General features: G+C 35.6%; 1 protein-coding gene across 2 annotated transcripts in view; it reads right to left on the bottom strand.

Moving 5' to 3' along the window:
- Vps39 (vacuolar protein sorting 39) overlaps positions 1-19,842 on the bottom strand; it is a 296,426-nt gene that overhangs the window by 158,483 nt on the left and 118,101 nt on the right. For both annotated transcript variants that reach the window (XM_090410885.1, XM_090410886.1), the window contains exon 11: positions 13,860-13,977. In XM_090410885.1, the coding sequence (XP_090267011.1) occupies positions 13,860-13,977 (118 nt within the window). The remainder of the gene's footprint in view (positions 1-13,859; positions 13,978-19,842) is intronic.

Genomic DNA, 19,842 nt, shown 5'->3' with positions numbered 1-19,842 from the left:
ATAGCAATAAGCAGGAATAAGGCATGGATTCATACACCCAAATGTATAAAGAATTGTTGCTCACTTTGTACTATTCGAGCAGGAAGGTGATCATGTTCCACATTTTATCTAGCATCCCAGTTTTCAGCCACTTTCCCCTCAAAATTCTGTGTATAACGATGAGTGTGGGATAAGCTTTGTCCATTTTTTTAAAAAAAATTATTTGTGTACACATGATAAAAGATGTTTTATGATGCTGTGTGGGATTAACATTCACATGTTAATTTGATAAAGAAGACTTTCTCAGCTATTAGACATATGGAAGTATTTATCATCATAATTCATTTAAAAAATTTTATGGAATTTACAACCGTGTTAAAAAAACTTTTTTTATTATCCCGACGTTATCTGGATAATCCTAGAAAGGATTACGGACAACACAGCAAACCACATCCAACAAACAACGAAAGAAAACCTAATTTCCAAATTTCAAAGAACGACAAAACCAGCCGCCATATTCAAAGTTCGCCACAGTGAACAACAACAACCAACCAGAAGCAAGAAACAACAGGAGCCACCAATCACCCACAGGTATCAATAATATAGTCAACCTATCTAACCATGCTCTAAACAAAGACGAAATCTCTATACTTAACAAAGGTTTAAATTCTGCTATAGCACCGAAATCGATAGACGAACTTGAAGTTATTTGTAATATGGAAAGGGCCTAAGATTCATACCTAATAACATAGCAGACAAAATACGTATAGAAACTGCCAACATTTTAAACCATAACAAAACAATAACAAGCAACATAACTAAACACAAATTAACAGCGATAAAATCACTTAAAACAAATCCGAACATTGTAATAACCAGAGCCGATAAAGGAAATGCCACTGTCATTTTAAACCGTACCACTTATATGACAAAAATTAATCTGCTAGTCTCTGATAATAACACATACAAATTAATTAACTACAACCCAACTAACAGAACAAAACAGAGAAACTACTTAAATCAATTACCACATGGCCCGAAGATACAGTCAAAAAACTGTTCCCCTCATTACGCGCGCTCCCCTAGAATTTACGGGCTACCAAAAATTCACAAAGAAAACACCCCGCTAAAACCTATCGTTGAAGGAATTGATAGCCCGACGTATCACCTAGCCAAAAAATTAGCGGCAACACTCAAGGAGTTGGTAGGTCATTCCCCTTCCCATATCAAAAACACACAACACTTCATAAACATCATCAAAGACACTACATTAGAAAAAGATGATTTATTAGTCAGTTTTGATGTCTCTGCCCTCTTTACGAATGTCCCAATCAATGACACACTACTTCTCCTACAGAACAAATTCCCTCCAGATATCATGCCGCTTTTTGCATGTATTACGGTCGGGTTATTTTGTATGGCAAAACGCCTTCTACTTACAAAAAGAAGGCACATCCATGGGCTCGCCATTATCCCCCCTATTGCTAACGTTTACACTGAACATTTTGAGCAACTTGCTCTAGATTCCTCCCCTCTAAAACCCAAAGTCTGGCTTAGATATGTCGACGATGTTTTCGCGATCTGGTCCCATGGCCGCCAGACATTAGACACATTCCTTAGCCACCTAAACAAACAACACAAACGCATACAGTTCACAATTGAAATTGAAAAAAACACAACACACTTCTGTTTCTAGTTACACTTGTCGCACGTCTTCCCTCGGGCAATCTTTCCTTCACTGTTTACCGAAAACCGACACATACAGGACAATATATGCACATAAACTCATACCATCACCCAACACAAAAACTAGGTGTCATCAACACGCTAAAAAAACAGCTCAAACGATTTGTTCCAATGAACAGGCACTGAAAAACGAATTTAAAATTATCAGTAATAACTTACAAAAAAACGGATATAGCCAAAACACTATAAACAAAATTCTTTACAAAACTACAATAAAAAACAAAGACAAACCAGACTACAGTAAAACTATAACCATTCCCTACATTAAAGGAATATCAGACAAAATAAACAGAGTACTACAAAAGTACAACCTCAAAGCCACCTTGAAACCTCCTGCAAAATTAAAAAGCTTACTCAACTCATCCAAAGACCCACTCCCTCCACTAGCTCACCCTGGAGTATACCGGATTTATTGTACTTGCAACATACATAGGAGAAACAGGACGCACTATTCCTATTAGACAAAAAGAACATAAACGACACATTAAATATAATAATTATGGTGAAGCTGGCCTTTCTGATCATGCCCTGAATACCTTACACAGAATTGACTGGAAAACCACCAGCTGTCTACATCACACTAGAACATGGTATGAACGGAAATTCAAAGAAGCCTGTGAGATTATCAGCAACCACCCCAATCTGAACAACAATGATGGTTTAAAAATCCCAAACATATGGAAGGTATATATTCGACCTTCCTCACCAAGAACAACTATAAACAGGACTGTAGAAAATCCAGTATTGTAAATCAAAAATAAGAATTGTAATACTAAAAATAGGACACCAGTTGTTTCTGAAAGAAAACCATCTAAAAGAATGTTTATTCCTGTCATTGTAAAAATAGAATTTAGCTCGATGTAAAAATTTTTATTTTATTTTATTTTTTAATTTAATTTAATTTTTTTTTTATTTATTTTATTTATTTATATTTTTTTAATATATATATATATTTTTCCACCAGAGGTCACGCCAGTAGAATAACGTGATCAAATCATTGTTTCTCTAGCTTACAGTTAATGATGTAACTCAGCTTGTCCTGTATATTTATGTACGCTCCAGATGATGATCTTGATGTGAAGATCGAAACATCGTGATAATAAAAAAAGCTTTTTTTAACACGGTTGTAAATTCCATAAAAAATTTTTAAAATGAATGCTGATCACCGTGTAACCCTAAAAGAAAGGATTTATCATCATAAATTTTCTGATATGTACCAGAGAGAGTTGTTCAGATTATTACATGACAGAACTAAGTTTACATTATTATTAATCTCCTATCAACAATTTCCCTCCAAGTCTATCTATTACTTGTGAGCACTCCAATATTGTTATTATCTAACATTTTGTGCTAATCCACTACTGACTGAATCAATCCACCTAGACCTTGGTATTTTTCTTCTAGGTCTCTTTCCTGTCATCTTGGCATCGAACACCTGTTTCACTAACCTTCCTTCACTCATTCTATTTAAGTGGCCAATACACCACCTTAGATTACCTCTGCTGACACATTCTTGAATGCCAATAATGTCAAGTTCCTTCATATGTCGTCATTTTTAATATGATTCTGCCATTGATGTCATCAGTTCATTCCCCTAATTTTTCTCAGAACCCTCATATCTGTTGCCTCTAGTCTTTGATCAAGTGCTTTATTTCTAACCCAAATCTCAGATCCTTAACTGAAAACTAGTTTGAACACTGTCTCATATACTGCTAGTATGTGTTTTGGCTAATTTCTCTCTTATTCCATATAAATTCAGCTGGCTACCCACCATACCAGCTGTTTAGTTCAATTTAGTTAGAAAATCTGGGAGATGCATTAGATGTGTTTGGAAGTACATCATCATCTGCATAAAGCAAAGAGCTAAGTTTGACATTTCCAATTTTAATATCAGGCCTAATGCCACTTTTTTCATAATGTGATTCATATAGATAATGAATAAGAGTGGAGATAATGTACATCCTTGTCTAACTCCTAATTTCACATCAAACCATCATCCTATTTTCATGCAAATTCTAATCAAATTAGACTATTGCTCATTATAATGTTTCATTCAATCCATATAATTGTAGTGTTTTGAAAAGCTTTTCTCTGGGCACCTTGTCGTATGTGTCTTTTCCAGACCTATAAAACTTAAGTCCAAACAAATCCTTGTCATGTATCCACAATTTCTAAACTATTTGTCTTAAAGTAAAAATCTAATCTTGACAACCTCTATTTGGCCTGCAAGGAATATGGATAAGAAATCAAATTGAAGTCTCTGGCATCACAGGTATAATGAAACATTTGAAGTAGCAATTTTCTGGGCATATTGCTCAAAGACAAGATCAACAATGGACAAAAGAAGTACTGGACTGGATTCCACAAGAGGGAAAATGACCACAACACTAACCCAAAACATGGTTGATTGATGACATGAAATTTGCAAGAGTGACATGGGGAAGGAGAGCCACTGACAGACAGTTTTGGAGTAATCTTGGAAAGGCATTCATCCAGCAATGGATTGACAATGGCTGCTGATGTATGTGTGTGTATACGAGGGTGGTCTGAAAAGTTCTCAGCTCAACCAAAGATGGCAACACTATCAGCAAGATTTTTTTTCTAAGTTGGTACATCTGTCATAAGCATCCATGTGAAACTGCAAGTCATTCTATCAAGTAGTTTGTTTTATACAGCTGTCTGAAGCAAAAGTGTTGTCTGTATCCCAAGAAATGGATAAAATTGAGTATTGTGCAGTTATAAAATTCTTTGTAAAAGAAGATTTAACAGCAAAAGAAATTCATTCGAAGTTCATAAAAGTTTATGAGCACTCTTCTCCTCCATTTTCGACAATTAAGAAATGGGCTGCCGATTTAAACATGGCCGTACCAACCTTGAAGATGATCCATGTTAAGGACATCCAAAAAGTGTAACAACACCAGAAATCATTGATCAAGTGCACGACATGGTATTGGATGACTGGCGAGTCAAAGTGTGTGAAATTGCTGAGACTATAGGCATTTCAAAAGAATGTGTAGGATATATTTTGCATGAAGAATTACAAATGAAAAAGCTTTGCACAAGATGGGTGCCTCGCTTGCTCATAGCAGATCAAAAACACACTCCCATGAAAATCTCTGAACAGTGCTTGGAGCATTTTAACAAGAATAAAACTGATTTTGTGCATCGATATATTACTATGGATGAGACATGGATTCACCATTACACACCACCAAAAAATCCAAACATCAGTCAAAACAGTGGACAGAAGCTGGTTGTTCAGCACCAAAGAAGACCAGTTCCATCAGCAGGAAAGGTCATGGCATTGGTGTTTTGGGATGCTATAGGCATTTTGTTTATTAATTATCTTGAAAAGGGAAAAAAATAACCAGGGGAATATTATTCTGATCTTTTAACCAGACTGAACGAAAAAATTCATGAGAAAAGACTTTGTTTGCAAAAGAAAAAAATCATCTTTCATGGACAATGCACCTACCCATGAAGGTGTTTTAGCAATGGGAAAATTAAGGAATCTGCAATATGAATTGTCGGAACATCAACTCTATTTCCCAGATTTGGTTCCCTCTGACTTCTAACTCTTCCTCGCTGGTCAGTGTTTTTCTTCAAATCAAGAGGTGATTGCAGCTGTAGAATGGTATTTCGCAGATCTTACTGAGAACCATTACAGGGAGGGGATAATGGCGCTGGAGCACCGCTGGAATAAATGCATTAGTCTTACGGGAAATTATGATGAAAAATAAAAATAATTTTGAAATTTTAAAATCTGTGGCACAAGCAAGCGGGTTTTTCCTCCCGGAAACTCGGGTTTTTCATCCCATAAATTCAAGAAAATCGACCGTAGTACCCACATTATTTCAGACAGTAACATATCCTGTTAGGGTTAGGTACCAAGAGATGGCAGCACTTGTTTGCCAGCCTCTTCATCGGTGGCCGTTATAATTATTGATAGGCACAGGCCAGCTATCTATGATTGGCTACCAGTGGAGATTGAACTGTCCTCAGTCTCCAAAAGCTAGATAGGGTATAAAGGCCTCGCCTACTCCCTATAACAGAATAAAAGAAAGGCATTAGCTGATTTTTTTTTGTAATTCGTTTTTTCACTATTAGGCCGAGAACTTTTCAGACCACCATGATAAAAAGAAATTTCTCTTTAATTTTCACATTCCCTTTTTTATAGATGGATACTATGAGAGCTCTATTCCAATCCTTGGAAATTCGAACTTCTGATCAGGCCCTCTGAATTATGCAGTATAGCCACTGCCAAACTTTTATATCCATACATAAGCATTTCTAGTTAAGTATCATCTACTCCAGCAGCCTTTTCAAATTTCAAGTATTTGACATCTTTTTCTATCTGAAGTATTGACATGTACTACTTTTTTGCATTCCTCTTGAAAATTCTAGTCCAGTTCTGTCACTGCTTGGTTCATTTAACAGTGTAATTACTCAGGACATCTAGGATATCCTTATCTTCAAATTTTCAAGTAACCTTTATCATCTTTGATTCCTTTTACAGTACTCTTTCCTCCATTCTTAAGCTTCTTTAATAGCCTCCATAATATTTTGTCATCTTCTTGATATTTATTTTCCATATTCTTACCAAAGTCTTCCCATGACTTTGTTTAGCCACTTTCACACAAAGCTTATCTCTGCTGACTTATTTGCTAGGAACTTATGGTATGCTTACTTCTTTTCCAAGACTGCTTGTTTAACTTCTTGTGTCCATGGTGTTCTTATTTCCCTATCCTCGCCACATACCTCCCTAGCTGAATCAATCAAGGTCTTCTTCAGTTTGCCACTGAGACTCCAAGGTTTGGTTCTTGTTTTCAGTTTGTTTCATTTTTTCTTTGATAATGTTTGCATAGTTGAGTCTACAATTTACTTGTAAAAGCTGCTCAACTTTAATTCTTTTTAAAACTTTCTTACATACTCTTCTTTTCAATGTGATATCTATTTTTATCCTGCTTAGTACTAAGTAATAGTCACTTCTAATTTCAAATTCTGTGTACTATTGTATGTTGAACCAGCATGATGATATCGCTATCAACAATGATGTCAATGAGGCTTTTCTTTTTCTTCTTTCCATGCGAACTTGTGCACATCTTTACATTGAAACATGGTGTTAGTAATGACTAGTCCATGTCTTGAGCAGTCCAGTAAATACTTACTATTATTATTAGCTTTGCCCTTTTCTCAAAATGTAACTATATACCTGGAGGGATTCATTTCCTACTCTGCTGTTCAGATCTCCAACAAGAACCAATTTTTCCCAGGAAGCATTTATTATAACTATAAATGCCAAGGTAGAACAAAATAGTGTTCTTGTGTCTTCTCTCCATGTGAACTTGTGCACATCTTTACGTTGAAACATGGTGTTAGTAATGATTAGACCATGGCCTATCAGTCCAGTAAATACTATTATCATCAGCTTTGCCCTTTTTCTCCAAATTTTACCAAAATGTTCCTATATACCTGCTAAAATTCATTTCCTATCCTGCTGTTGAATCTCCAACAAGGACCACTTTTTTCCAAGGAAGTATTTATTATAACTTATATTTTTTTTTGTAATTTATTATAAATATATTATAAATATAGTTATTATTTAAATATGAAAGGCTGACATATGACATATGCTATAGAAACTGTGGCCCTGAGGAAAAATAACATTAGCAGGATGGAAGTAGCAGAGATGAGAATGCTTAGGTGGATGTGCGGTGTGACCAGAAAGGATCATCTGAGAAATGACTATGTCAGGGGAACAGTGAAAGTTACGAACTTAGGAGCGAAAGTACAGGAGGCAAGGTTGAGATGGTTTGGTCATGTGATGAGGAGGGAGGACGAATATGTGGGAAGAAGGGTCATGCAGATGGATGTGCAAGGAAGGCGGAAGCGTGGGCGGCCAAAGAAGAGATGGAGGGAGCTGGTAGAAGAGGACTTGAAGATGAAGAACTTGGATGTGGTGACAGCCCAAGACAGGAAGGTGTGGAGGAGACTCATAAGAAACAGTGACCCCACTTAAGTGGGAGAAGCTGCAGAAGAAGAAGATTTAAATATGAAAGGCTTGCTGCTAGAGGACCATAAGGTATGTAGTGTTGAAAACAGCTCCAGAAAAGAGAAGTGCTATTTTAGTAATAACTGGCAGTATTTCATGAATTTTAGTGTAGTACTACTTATTTTTGATAAGAAAGCGTGTCTGCATGATTTCTGTGTAATTTATTAGTTGAAATTGCCTTCTTTAAATATAACACAATGATGGTACTCAGAAGGTCAGCCGCGAGGGCATTGACCAGTGCAACTAGGTGAGCGCCACGAAAATCAAGTGGCATTACTAACATAGACTTTTCAAAAAGTCTATATCAGTCTATGATATTAGGCATATAATGGAAACTAATGAAAGTGTGCAAAAGAATAGAATGAAAGAGAAAAGAGGTGATGAGTGATTCCAGGATACCAGTTTATGGAGATTCCATAGTTAGAAGATTAGTTAATGAGAGAGGGAGAATGAGTAGGATAATTCAGGCATTAGACATGAGGAAGAACTGTGCAAAAGAGAATTAGTGGTGGTTATGGGAACAAATGATCTAAGTGGACATAAGCAGCATGTGAGGGTGAATATCAGGTCATTGAGAAGACTGAAAGATAATAGTATAGTGGGAAAGGTTGTCAGTGTGTTGCTGAGGTATGACAATGAGTTGAGATGGAGAGCCAAAATCAGGAATGGTATGCTAGCAGAGCTGGTGAGGAGAAGGGAATACAGTTTGTAGATGTATGGCATATGTCTGAAGGATGAATGGAATTAAACAGGCATGATGGGTTGCATTTGAATGGTTTTGGACTGAGTGCACTAGAGAAACAGTTGCTAGATGGAAATACAGTGTGTGCAAGAGATCAGAAGTAAGAGATGAAGTAAAAAATCAGGAAAGGGATAGATACAGAAGTGCTTGGTAATGGAAATAGGAGTAGTGTGAGAGATGAAGATAGAATGGGAATGCAAGAGGAACAGGGAAACGGGGGAGCCCAGGTGGACAGGGAGAGTGGATGTTGAAAGTGGAAATGAATGTGTGAATGAAGATGGAGTATATTGCAATGTGATTAGGGAAGCTGAGACTGAGCAGATGTAAGTGATGATAAAGGTGATTGTATAAGGGCAGGTGTGGTGGGGAAATCACAACCAACAAGTGACTTGGATAGGACTGGCATAATGGCAATGATGCACACGAAAAGCTGGTTATAGACCTAAAAATGATGTTACACCAGATAATGACGATGATGCAGAGGACCCTGACATGCAGAAATAAAGAGGTTACGATGCCATTGTATAAGTGATAAGGTCTTGATCAGGCCTCATATGGATTATTGTGCACAGATTTGGTCACCAGATTTTCATACTGATCAGAATATGCTGGAAAGGATTCAGAGAAGATTCACAAAGGTGATCGGTGGGCTCTGGAATGTGGAGTACAAGGACAGATTGAGAGAATGTAAATTGCAGGACCTTGTGAATAGGAGGAAGAGGGAAGTATGATTGAAATATATAAGCTAGTCAGGGGGTTGTTATCAGGTTGATATGGAAGAGATTTTTCGTAGAATGGGAGGGGGGGGGGTAAAACAAGAGGCCATTGCAGGAAACTGTATAAGGAGGGTGTGAACAGAGGAGTAAAGAACAGCTTCTTTGTATGGAGTGGCGTGAGTTGAATAAATTGCCTGAGTATGTTGTGAGTGTGGACACGTTGAATCAGTTTAAAGGCACAGTTGGATGAGCATTGTGTGCAATAGTGTGTACCTCCCATGATGAGTCTCTGACTGCATGGAGGTCCGACATTAATAATATTAATAATAATAATCTTCTTCTTTGAGTGCCATCTCCTATCAGAGGTCGGCGACCACCTTGGCAAATTTTGAGCGATTCTCAGCTATTCTGAGCAGTCTCTCAGAGTTCATACCAGTCCACTGTCTGATATCTGCCAGCCAAGATTTTCTTCGTTTTCCTTGTCCTCTTCTTCCATTTATCTTCCCTTTTATAATCAATTGAAGTATCTTATATTTTTCATTACGAAGTAGGTGACCAAGATATGCAGTTTTCCTTCTTTTTATGGTATCTAAAAGTTCACGTGATTTCCCCATTTGTTTCAGTACTTCCTGATTGGACGTTTTTGCTGTCCATGGGATTTTTAACATTCGTCTGTATAACCACATCTCAAAGGCTTCAAGTCTTTTTATTGATGTTGTCTTCAAGGTCCAAGTTTCTGCACCGTACAGCAGTACAGACCATACACAGCATTTAACCATGCGTACTCTAAGCTCTAAGTTTAAACTGCGGTTACACAGTGTTGATTTCATCAAGAGAAAATTTTTTCTTGCCATTTCAATTCTAACTTTTATTTCCATTTCTGGATTGCAATCTTCATTTAACCAGCATCCGAGATATTTAAACTTTGCCACTCTTTCTATTTGTTTCCTATTTAAAGAAAGTGCTAAATTAAGAATTGGTTTCCTACTTATGACCATGAATTTAGTTTTGGTGATATTTATTTTTAATCCCATTTTTTCACTCTCTGCATTTATTAGCTCCAAAAGATTTTGAAGATCCTGAATGTTGTCAGCCAGAAGAGCTGTATATTGGATGTTACTGATGATTTCACCATTTACACTAATCCCTTCCTTTCTTCCTTCCAAGACTTTTTGAAATATGGCTTCTGAGTAGATGTTAAAAAGAAGAGGTGACAGCACACATCCTTGCCTTACTCCTCGTTTGATGTTAATGGAGTCTGTAATAATGTCATCAACTTGAACAGATGCCTTTTGGTTCCAATATAAGTTTTCAATGATCCTGATGTCTTTACCATCTAATCCAATTCTTTTTAATAGTACAATCATTTTAGCATGTTGGACTTTGTCAAATGCTTTCTCGAAGTCGATGAAGCAAATGAATATTACCTTGTTTTGGTCAATACATTTTTGAAATAAGATCTGAGAACAGAAAAGAGTCTCTCTTGTTCCCAAGCCGTTTCTAAAGCCGAATTGGGTATCACTGATGGTGTCTTCACATTTTCTGTATATTCTTTTTTAAATTATTTTCAGAAACATTTTGAGAACGTGACTCATTACGCTGATCATTCTATAGTCATTACAAGTTTTCGCATTTACTTTTTTAGGTAGCATGATGAAGGTCAACTGTAACCAGTCTTGAGGGATTATGCCTGTATCGTAGATCTTATTAAATAGCTTTACTAATATGTTAATACAAATAATAAAATAACTATAAATGCCAAGGGGGGGGGGATAAAAATAGTGTTCATTGTACTCTTTTCTTTATTCTTTAAATTGCACAACTAGTTTCATTTTCCTAGAATACTTCATCAGGTGCATAAACATAGAAAGGAAAAAAAAAAAATATATATATATATATATATATATATATATATATATTAAACATTAAAAGAATATAACTTTCATTATATTAAAAATGGATTACTGCCATCTGAAATAATTCCAAATCTAACTATTTTTGAGCATGTGAGCATGGTGATGATTTTGTGTTCACACCATAGTTGAATGGTAGAGGAGTAACACTTTTGATTCCAATATTTTTCTTTTGACTCTATCAGAGCATCTTTTATATATATATGATTTCCTATCTATCCCAATTCAGGTGATGTATGGTGGTTTAGTTGTTGTCTGGATCAATTAAGGACATGTGGAAGATCCAAGTTTTGGTGCAATGTCTCTAACATTGCACCAAAAACAGTACACAAGTGGGTACTTTAAGCTGTCATATTTTGGTTTTACCAGAAGCAAGGAACAAAAGTTTGTTAGAGGTATAATTGTGGTTTGGATCTTGTATTTCTTCAGAATTTTTGCTAACTTGGTTGTAATGAAGCTAATGTAAGAGAGAGAAATGTAACCTTTCATATCATTAATCTTCAACATGGTGTGTGCAAAGTGGACTGAACAGGAGTTTAGAAACAGTCTTTTCATGACAGCCATTTTTCTGAAAAGTTGGTAAGTAACTAGTTCATTGGAAATTTCTTTGTTACTGATGAGTACAGACACAAGTTTCCAATGCTGAAATGATAACTAATTTTTGGGGCTGGTAATAATGAGAGTGGGTATGTTTTCTGTATTATTATTATTATTATTTATTATTATTATTTTGACACCTCCAGGGAGTCCAAAGACTCATTGAGGGAGAGTGTGCCAACAGCATCGAACGATTGGTCCCCTTCCAACTACTAACCGCGCTCAAACTTACTTAACTGAGCCATTAGTAGCAGAGGCTCTCTACCAATTGACCAACCTTTGTCGGCTATATATAGATCTATATAGAGATCCTGAGTTTTTCCTACTAACAAGAATAAGTTTGACATCTAGAAGATGAAGAGAACCATTGACTCCTAACTCTGCAGCAGATTTTATTCTCAGATGTTAGCTGTTCAGATGGTTCAAGAACTCTTGAATTATATCTAGACCATAGCTCCAAATCAAAAAACATCATTTGATTTGGACAAAGGAATGGGGCTGTAGTTTAATATTATAAGTGAATAGTGTATTTTGGAATGCAGAAATATAAAGCTATGTATTATACTGATGGCACTAGGTACTGCAGGAAGTGCATGAGAGTAAAGATATGGGAATGATGGCTGACAACAAACTGAAGTTTAGAGGGCATACTGCAAGTGTTGCAAAGACTGCACATTGTAGTACTGCTATGGACCAATTCTGTGCTCAGAATTGGTCACCTGTTTTTCAGTGTGATGCAGAAACATTGGAGAGGGTTCAGTGATAAGTGACTGAAGTTCTATCAGGACTCTGGAATGTTGGCTATGGAGAGAGGCTGAACAAATGTGAATTGCAGAGTTTGTTGGATAGGATAAAGAGGTGATATGATAGAAACATTTAAGTTAGTGAGGGATTTTATTGGATTAATTCAGAGGGGATTATAAAAAGAGCAGAAGGTGAGAGGGGAAGCACCAGAAGCCATTCCTGGAAGTTATGTAAAAGTGTGGTGAGGAGGGTGTGGAGTAGATTTTTTACATGGAGAATTGTGGATGAATGGAGTGCATTACTGGAATATGTATGTTGTCAATGCAAGGGTATTAAGGATTTTAAGATTTGGTATAATAAATACGTTGTCAGTTGAGAGAGAGAGAGAGAGGGGGGGGGGCTGAACCAGGATCCAGATCTGATCTTTGTTCTTACCTGTTGCTTAATTTCAATATTAATGCTATTTTGGATGGCATGAAAGGAAATATCCAGTTGGTTGCTCATTTCCCTAAACTTCAACTTCTTGTAGAAGTTGAAGTTTAGGGAAAATATAACCAAAGATGGCATTAAGAGTAAGTGAGAAAGAATATGCTAAATGTAAATAAGAAGGATACTGCTCCAATAACCAACTCCACAAAAAGTCAAAGTGGAATGTTGATTACAAGGATGGATTGTAGGATGCAGATTAGCTTGAAAAACAGGCAGAAAAGAGCAGATATGAGAAGGCAATATAAGTCAGTGAAGCAATTCTATAAAAAATATATGAGAAATTCTTCAATATATGGCAAGAGGAGAAATGAACAAGGGATCATCTACAGAAATTAAGATGATTTGCATTAAAAGTGTGTAATGATTTTTCTCATAGAAGTGGTCACAGAGTAGGAAAAAAAGGTCATACAGGTAGATGGTAAGTGCATCAATCAGTATCACAGTGAATTTTGAGGCTCTATGGAGGCACTCAGATAATAACAGCTGTTAATGTGAAACATGCACACAACAAGCAAATGAAACCGTTTGCTTGTTGTAATTATGTTCAATCATGCTGGTGGCAAGAGCCAACAACTACCTATTAATATGCAAGTATTAATTAATGCAAAAAGAGCAGCTCATGTCAGTCTTTAAAGATTGACATGAGCATTTCTCTAAGTTTTTTGTTTGTTTACATGTACAAATCCATTATACTACCAATAATTTAATGTACTAATGCACATAGGTTCAAAATAATGTTCCATTTATATGAATGCATTTCATTCTAAATGTAAGTCAATTTTCACTCTTACAGGCAAAGGAATTTCAAATTCTATTAGACAAAAATAAGTGCAAAGTGCAGCATACTTTTTAACTACATTATGATGCAAATCAATTCTCACCGCTAAACGAATTGCCAATTCAAACTGTTTTTCCTGCAAGAGCTGTCCAATTTGCTTCTGCTGATCTATAGCACAAAGTTGCCACACATCACTGGTTGATGCAACAAAAACATTTCCCCTAAAATGCAAATCAGTTTATTTGTACAAAATAATACTGATATCAAATTATTACTAATTAATAATTAAGATATAATAATTACAATAAATGACATTTCTTTTATTGAATAGAATATAACTAACTGAATGATGCAAGAGTAGTTAAAGTTACTGATCAAATTACAGATATTACAGAATTCCTCTCAAAAAAAAAAACTTTCTAGAAATTACTCTTCAGGATTTTTTAATTCTTAATTTACTGCAAAATGAACATTTTTGCTTTCACAGTATGATCATTGGATGAGAAGTATAAAATTAGAAAATATGATGTTAATACCGGGTTAACTACAATGTTCTTGGTAGATATTAGTTACATATTCATTACTTATTATCTGGAGATGTTGCATGATGTCAAAATCATGCAACATTCAAAACAGAAAAGAATTTTAGGTGGCAACCTAACATTCTACTGATGCCAAATAGATGAAGGATCAGTAGAAAAGGTTTAGGATCCAAGTCTCCTATTAGCAGTTGTAAACTACTAAAAGACAACTTAGTTTTACCTGGAGAAAGAATCAATGGCATCTAGCATTTATTAAGGATAATTGGCATCGTAGGGGGAAATCTTAGCTCACTAAGTTTTAAAAAGTTTAAAACTAGTTCTATTTCCGTTTAGGATGAGTTCATTGAGAGCCTCTCAAATCTCATGAACTTTTCTACCATACCATGTTCTAATGTTATTTAGTCCAACTAATCAATTTCACAAGATGAATTAACTGAAAAGTATATTATTTAAATTAAGGGGATATTAAATCCCACATTGTTTTAAAACTAAATAAGAAACTAAAAGATTGGAATCAGAGTTTCATGCCGATATAGAAAACTATAAAGTATCGGCGACACTAGCGTTAGCCAATGCAAGTGATCCTAGTACGTAGTACAATACCGGACAACTCGTAGCAAAGTAGGTGAAGTTCTGATCGCTATTCTTAGGTATTTTCCATAATGTAAAAACACATTTCCTAGGAAATGTATGCTGTTATTACATTATGGAGGGAGGTCACTACCCAGACCAGTTTCAGCCTTTTTTGAGGCTTCATCAGTGAGTAGCTAGACCATATTGATACCAAAGTGTATAGTGAAAAGAACTTATATACTTTGCAGTATGAGTTTCCAAATAGGTGCAACCATTAAGTTACTTAAATATAAAGAGGAGCTAAAAAGCTTCATTTCGGCGATATAAACATTATTTAAATTAAGGGGATATTAAATCCCACATTGTTTTAAAACCGAATAAGAAACTCAAAGATTGGAATCAGAGTTTTTCATGAAAAGTATATCTTCATAGCAAAATCAAAAAAGGTCTACTTTACAATGTGAATAAATTACTGCTGTCTCAATTTCAAGGAAGACTCATAAGTTAATTTTAGATTTATGTAACATGGTGCTATTTTTTCAGACAAACATTTTTTAAGTAATTAAAGACTCACTGTAACCAGTGTTTTGCTGTTAATTACTGTACAATATGAACTTTCTCTGTAGGGAAGTATAACAAGTGTGCATACTGAATACTAAAACATCCATACTATTCCATCGCCTTTGAGCACCATGTTTAGGTTTTGCACCCATATAATTCAGAATTCGCTTTCTCTTAGCTGGTGATGTATATTTAAAGTGACTTTATGGGGTGCATTTTGGTTTAGTTGCTCATTTTTTGCACAAAGGGCAAACTACATTATTTTGATCACTATCTCAAGTTGTGCAGTCTCATGATGAATGAGGACTCATTTTATTGTGTATGTGTATAAAATGGCATTAAAATTAAAAGGAAAAAAAAAGCACTCATTCTGCTGAACATGACAGCATGAGTTGTACTTGGATGTAATCAGAACCCAGATTCCTCACACATTATGTAGCTAGGTGTATATGTATTTAAGGGTTAAAAGTTTCACATTTGTCAATATCATTTCTTAGTATGGAAAAATCTTAGAGACTACATAAGTGACTGCTACATCTATCAAACATTTTCATTTTCCTGAGTCAAAATCTAAACTTGTCATTAGCCATCAGACCAGTAAACAACTTGAAAGAGATGAACTGCGGATGAAAACAATTCCACTGACAGACATGAATCCATATTTTTCAGCTACCAGTTATGTAGACACTTCATTTGATAGTTGATCTTGTAAAATTTGAATCTTACTAAAAACAAAATGGAATCTTAGGATCGGGAGTAAAAAATGGAAACCTTTTGAAAAAGGATATGAAGATCCTCTCATTTTGATGATCTTTCCACAAGTGGTAACATTTTTTGTGTTTATTCTAATGAAAACACTGGAGAGAAAGCACAATCCCATCAAATGGCATTATTTAGAGATGCCTCAAAGTTTGAAGGCAGTGTTTCTACATACTGCATAGAATCCTTCATATGGTTTTTCTTCTTTTCATTGAGAATATGTATGTTTTGGCTTCACTGATCTTTCCATCTTACAACTGGTTATAGCTTTTTCCTTTCAGTCTGTATTTATGTACTTCTTTTGGAAAATTTACAACTCTTTCAAGTGAAAAAGCAGGGAAATATGGATTTGAAGTAGCATTTATATTAGACAGAAATAGACAATGTTTTTGATTTTAGACCTGCAAATGATTATGCAATAAGAATCAAAACATTTTTTTTTTTTTTTTTTAAATATATGGATTATAAATGCTCATGCACCAACTGAAGAAAAGGAAGATATGGAAAAAGGAGTTCTAAAAAACAAAGAGGTGGTATAATTTTAACACCTAATGACAAAAATTATTATTGGGGATTTCAAATGCCAAGGTTAGACAGGAAGATATTTATAAAGGAACAACTGGAAAACAGTACATACGTACTCTAATGATAATGGAGAGAAACTGACAGATTTTGCTATAAGGAAAAACATGGTTATATTCTCTACATGCTTTCCTCATCCATAAAAGGACATGAATATCCCCAGATGGTACAATATTTAGTCAAATTGATCATGTGGATATAAATACAAGATTAGTATCAAGTATTATGGATGTATCTGGTCATAATTAAATATAGATGCAGAATCTCAGTAAAGAAACAAGACAGACATAAAAAAGCACTCATGTTTAACTAGCAGAAGTTAAATGAAATTGAAGTTAAAATCAATTTCCATAGCAAAATTAAAGAATAAACAGAGGTGAAAAATATATGCTAGACATATATTAAACAAACAATTCTGAATACTGTAGAAAAAACTCTGAGATACAAAAATAAAGAGAGATTGGCTTGATAAAAATGTGTGCAGTAATAAAAAGAATGTATACAGAGAATTCACTGCAAGACACTAGGATTAAAGAATAACTATCAATTTTTAGAGAAAGACAACGTATACTGTTATGTTAATTAAAAAACTTTAATTAATACTTCCTATTTTTCAGTAATGTTACATTACCATCTTCATGGAACATAAAATTAATGATATGTGCACGCAGGCACTAACATTGAACAAATATCGCTGAAGTCGGTCCTAGAGTCCTAAAAGATGCTACTAGTGGCTAAATTGGGTAGTAGTCTTGGCTGTTGGGTTGATGTTCTAGAATGTGAAATGCAAGCTTCCCATATTTGGGGCAGTTCTCATGCATCCAAATTTGTTAAGGTTTGGGGGAGTTTTTTTTTTTTTTTAGAGCTGAGGCTGATTCCAGGAATGATCCCTCATATTTATACTTGCTGCGGTGTAGTAAGGTAGCTTTCTTCCAGCGTATTTTGTGGCAGGTGTTCCAAAACATGGTCAGCAAGTCCTGAGTGGCTGTATTGGTGGAAACAGATATAATCCTATGTTCAGATATCCTGATATTAGCTTAGCTGTCCTGCCTGTTTGGCCATAGTAAGACAGTTTGCAACTACAAGGGACCTGGTATACTCCAGGTAGGTCTAGGGGAAGTGGCTGGTCCTTGGGGGAGCGGATAAGAGATGCCAATTTTTTATATGGTTTATAACAAGTTGTCAAGTCATATTTTTTTAGGATTTTTGTTAGCTTTTCAAAACTACCCAGAATATAAGGAATGGTGATAGATTTAGAGTAGTCCCTGTTATGGGGGGGGGAGGTTAATTGGTTTAATATTTGGGGGGGGGTTGTAGCCATGGCTGAAGAAAACAACTGAAGTCAGTCCTAGAGTCCTAAAAGATGTCACCTAGTGGGCTAAACTGGGTAGTAGTCTTGGCTATTGGGCTGATGTTCAAGAATGCAAGCTTCCCATATTTGGGGCAGTCTTATGGCTACATGAGACTACAACCCCCATAAAATCCAAAAAATATTAAAACCAATTAAGGTGACTTTAAGATTAAGGTGACTAAAGGTGAGTTAGCTAGTCTTGTACGGAGGTAGAGGAATTTTTTTTCCTCCCATAAACTTGGGTTTTTCGTCTCTCAGAACAGGCAAACTGGCCATTGAACACACATGGATCTACAGTCAAAAATACATTAAAAAATCCCTCATTGGAGGGCTCAACTGGTCCTAAGAGAGACAGATGAGAGAAAATTGGAGGAATCCCACACAACAGCAAACTGAAGATGATTTGGTAGAGTTACCATCAAAGTAAGAGCTTAACAATATAATACACTCACTCAGAAACAACAAATCCCCAGGAATAGATAAAGTTGCAGAGTTACTAAAAGTAGGAGGAAAGAACCTGGAAGACAAAATATATGAATTGATTTTAACTGTATGGTAGAAAGAAGAAATGCCAAAAGAAGGAGAAAGAATCTGATCTGCCCAATACATAAGAATGACAAAACAGTTTGTGAAATTTATAGAGGTATTTCTGTTATGTGCATCCACCCATCCATCAGTGGTTCTAATAGGAACTTAAGTGCCCACGGCCTTCCAAGTATCCTAGAATTTCCTAACCATAATACAATGATAAGGATTTTACACCTATGCCTCTAAGTATTCTTGTCTGTAAATTGCGTGTGTTCTACTGGCTGGTTTAAACCGAAGTTTCTGGGAAAAAAACCTCTACCTCCATATCAGACTGGCTAACTCACCTTTAGTCATAAGAGACCAGATAAAGGTTCCTCACATCATGGACGGGAATCTAACTGAGGTCTTTATGACCAAAGGGCTTCATCTATACCGATTGAGCTACAGAGGCTCTTCTGTTATGTACGGGATACAAAATATTTACCTCTATTTTGACAAATTGATAAAATCCATTTAGGGAGAAGATAATGAGGATAATGAAGATAAAGATTATGAGACTAATAGTATGGATAGGGAGATGGCTGATGGACACACACACACACACCCGAGAGTAGTACATGGCAGAGTGGAGTCTAGGAGAGTGAAGGTGACTATTGGAGTACCTCAGGATTTGGTACTAGGGCCACTACTCTTTAATTTGTACATAAATGACATAGGGAAAGATTTAAGAGGGGATATTCAGTTGTTTGCTGATGATGCAAAGCTGGAGAGAACAATAGTCAATAAAGATGACATAGATATGCTGCAGGATGCTATAAATAAATTGGCATTATGGGCAAAGGATAATGATTGTCAATTTAATGTTGCAAAATGTAAGGTTAGGCAATTTGGGTTGAAAAGGTTGCTTTTGGTACTGGTTTGCAGGAAATTGATGAGGCTAGGGACCTGGGGATAATGGTGGACAAAGAGTTAAAGTTCAGAGGGCATATTGCAAAAGTTGGTAAAATAGCTCAACGAATTACTAGAATGTTGAAAAACATGCTAACAAGTAAAAATAAGGAAGTTATTATCCCTCTTAATAAGGCCATGACACAGATTTGGTCACCTGGGTTTTTTGGGGACCAGAAGTGGTCTAAAAGATTCAGAGACGAGCAACAAAGATGTTAACAGGTCTGTGGAATATTGCCTAT

Source organism: Typopeltis vanoorti, chromosome 21, assembly GCF_054136105.1.
Source record: "Typopeltis vanoorti isolate ZY-2024b chromosome 21, IOZ_Tvanoo_1.0, whole genome shotgun sequence".
Classification (NCBI taxonomy): Eukaryota; Metazoa; Arthropoda; class Arachnida; order Uropygi; family Thelyphonidae; genus Typopeltis; species Typopeltis vanoorti.
The sequence above is the reverse complement of the archived record's forward strand: the minus strand, read 5'-3'. Positions and strand labels throughout refer to the sequence as shown.